At 64.4% G+C, this 419-nt stretch overlaps 1 protein-coding gene across 1 annotated transcript in view; it reads left to right on the forward strand.

The window, feature by feature from the left end:
• Positions 1 to 4: 4 nt before the first annotated feature.
• The window catches only part of FOXC2 (forkhead box C2), a gene marked incomplete at its 5' end in the record, with an annotated part of 1,476 nt that continues 1,061 nt past the window's right edge, over positions 5 to 419 (forward strand). Inside the window, one exon of the mRNA XM_021713199.1 lies at positions 5 to 412. Within this exon, the coding sequence (XP_021568874.1) occupies positions 5 to 412 (408 nt within the window). The remainder of the gene's footprint in view (positions 413 to 419) is intronic.

The raw sequence follows: 419 nt of genomic DNA on the forward strand, positions 1-419 counted from the left end.
CGCGGAGCAGTACGGCGCGGGCATGGGCCGCTCGTACGCGCCCTACCACCACCAGCCCGCGGCGCCCAAGGACCTGGTGAAGCCGCCCTACAGCTACATCGCACTCATCACCATGGCGATCCAGAACGCGCCCGACAAGAAGATCACGCTGAACGGCATCTACCAGTTCATCATGGACCGCTTCCCCTTCTACCGCGAGAACAAGCAGGGCTGGCAGAACAGCATCCGCCACAACCTCTCGCTCAACGAGTGCTTCGTCAAGGTGCCGCGCGACGACAAGAAGCCGGGCAAGGGCAGCTACTGGACGCTGGACCCGGACTCCTACAACATGTTCGAGAACGGCAGCTTCCTGCGGCGCCGCCGGCGCTTCAAGAAGAAGGACGTGCCCAAGGAGAAGGAGGAGCGCGCCCACCCCCAGG

Source organism: Carlito syrichta, unplaced genomic scaffold, assembly GCF_000164805.1.
Source record: "Carlito syrichta isolate Samal-C Ts95f unplaced genomic scaffold, Tarsius_syrichta-2.0.1 Scaffold304337, whole genome shotgun sequence".
NCBI lineage: Eukaryota > Metazoa > Chordata > Mammalia > Primates > Tarsiidae > Carlito > Carlito syrichta.